General features: G+C 36.7%; 1 protein-coding gene across 2 annotated transcripts in view; it reads left to right on the top strand.

The window, feature by feature from the left end:
* Window positions 1–2,500, top strand: part of slc4a3 (solute carrier family 4 member 3) — a 134,650-nt gene that overhangs the window by 114,864 nt on the left and 17,286 nt on the right. For both annotated transcript variants that reach the window (XM_061926563.1, XM_061926564.1), the window contains one exon: window positions 1,649–1,828. In XM_061926563.1, coding sequence (XP_061782547.1) covers window positions 1,649–1,828 — 180 coding nt within the window. The remainder of the gene's footprint in view (window positions 1–1,648; window positions 1,829–2,500) is intronic.

Genomic DNA, 2,500 nt, shown 5'->3' with positions numbered 1-2,500 from the left:
GTGCACTTCGGGGGTTTGTTTTAGTCACCATGGTTACTTCTGATTTTCACCTGTACGCGCACCTGTTGTTCATCAGAGACTCTATTTAAGCCTGCCTTTTCCGGTCACTCGTCGTGGCTTCATTGTTTGCATTTGCAACAGTTCCGTTGGCATTCTGGTTTTCGAGCTCATGATTCCTGTGCTAAAGTTACCTTAGCTTCTAGTATTCCTGTGCTAAGTAAGTTTTTGCTTTAGCTTCTTGTGCGAACGGCACACTTTCCTTTTGTTTCGTTCCTGTCTGTTGTAATGTGCACGCTTTCGTCCGGAGCCGTCAATTTTGCGTCCCGGGAGAACAAACGCTGCACCCCACCGTGACAAATGACTGAGCTACATGACGTCATTTCTTGTGATGTCTCAAGGGGCATTTCTGGTCGGGACGGGAGTCGTTCCCAGGGATTCGAATAAAGAACCAACTCTTTTTCTTTACTATAGTGGTCTCGATAACGGGTACCGGTTCTCAAAAAGGGCTTTGAGTCAGAGGACTCGGTTCTTTTCTTATCGAACAACCGGGAAAATCGGTTTCGAGCATCATCCCTAGTAAGTAATAACATTTCTTTGATGTTCTATGCCCTCTTTTTTCAAAGAAATCCCTGTTTTTTATGACAAAATATGCAATATTTTCCCTGAAAAACTTTTCAAAGTGGAATATTTGAGTAGAAATACTTGGAGCCTCAATAAAGCATAGCACCATTAATTTGTATTCATTTTTATTTTTTGAGCAATGGCAGTTTTTTTTAATATAAGAAATCCCACTAAAATTCTTGGGGATCCAAAAGGGCCACACTCATAAAAGTGTTCAAAAGAAGTCAAATATATAGTTTTTGTACTTTCAACACGTAAATCTCTAGATCAACTTCAGATCAATCCATCCATAATGAGTTTTTATTTTATTTTTATTTGTGTTTTAATGCCCGTTTTGTCAAAAAAAACTTTGTTGTTTTTGGATTGCAAACACACAAAAAATGCAATATTTCAAAAGTAAATATTTCATGTAAAGTAATTAAAGTCAACTGATTTTGATTCATTATTATTTTTGGACCACTGACAGCTTTAAAGAAAAAAAACAGCTTGCATGGCAGCTTTGTAGTAGTAGTAGTAGTAGTAGTCATTTTATTTCAGACCCAGGGGGATCCATATCACAGAAAAAGAAACCATACAACGATAAAACCCAAGTAAAAGAAATACAAAAAAAAATACAAAAAAAAAAACTTTTATATAAAATGAATAAAAACAAACACATAACACAATCACATTTGTGTTTTTGGTATGGCAACTTTGTCTCCTTAGAATTTTTTTCTTTTAATAGTATTTTTAGAATGTGACAGGGTTGTTAAATGAAAGTGTGTTGGATATAATTATTGCATACAAATACAAGTATATCGAATTCGAAGATTACTGATTCAATGTTATTACTTGAGTGTAAAAAAAGGTTAAGAACCCCCTGGTTAATATGATTACCGTACAAAAGGTTGTTGACGTAGTATAGAGCAAAAATCGTTTAGCTGGGTATTACAATATTAGTATACCTGACTTACCAGATTTTTTATGAATTGTACTTTCTTTAAATGCATGTCTGTTCACAAAATGCACATGTCTGTTTTGTTTTTAGGTATTTCAGGAGCATCCACTGATGTCATGGTACCCTGGTGACTCGACCCCGCCCACTGATGTTCACGACATCACAAACCAACCCAACACTGCTCTCATGTCCCTTCTGCTCATGATGAGCACCTTCTTTATCGCTTTCTTCCTTCGAAAATTCAGAAACAGTCGATTTTTGGGCGGAAAGGTAATCATTTCAAATGTTCTCGTTCAGTCTTTTATTTACAAAAACCCAAAACCAGTGAAGTTGGCACCTTGTGTAAATCGTAAATAAAAACAGAATACGATGATTTGCAAATCCTTTTCAACTTATATTCAATTGAATAGACTGCAAAGACAATATATTTAATGTTCGAACTGAGAAACTGAGAAACTAGTTTCCCAGCCAATTGTCATCGGGAGTACTGTTTTTAAAGATTTAAAACAGTGTGACTACATTGTGTGAACTCAAACTCATATTGGTGTGTGAACACTCATAGTTACGTAGTGCGCTTGAACGCCTCACGCGAACAGCGCCTGCACACAAGGCAAGGACCACCAAGCTTATTGATCTTGCACAGCCAGGAAGAAATGACAAAGACACAAAGTTGTTCATTGTTGTGTGCGTTAAAATAACAAGTAAGGACATGTGATGATTATGTTGTGCTTTCAGAGTGTTTAATCTTGCAAATATAATTTCTGCTATGTGCTGGTCTTCCTAATTAGTGCATTTTCTGGGCTATGAGCCTGTTTGTTTCTTGACTGGACACCCTGATTAGTCGGGCTATCCCGATACAACTTTATGGAGCCTTGAGTATTAGCCGATACCGATATTTATCCGATTAAATATCAGCACAAATCATGCATATTTGTGTAGTGT

The sequence above is a fragment of the Nerophis lumbriciformis genome, linkage group LG31 (genome assembly GCF_033978685.3).
Source record: "Nerophis lumbriciformis linkage group LG31, RoL_Nlum_v2.1, whole genome shotgun sequence".
In the NCBI taxonomy this organism is placed as follows: domain Eukaryota; kingdom Metazoa; phylum Chordata; class Actinopteri; order Syngnathiformes; family Syngnathidae; genus Nerophis; species Nerophis lumbriciformis.
This window is presented reverse-complemented; position numbering and strand designations above follow the sequence as displayed.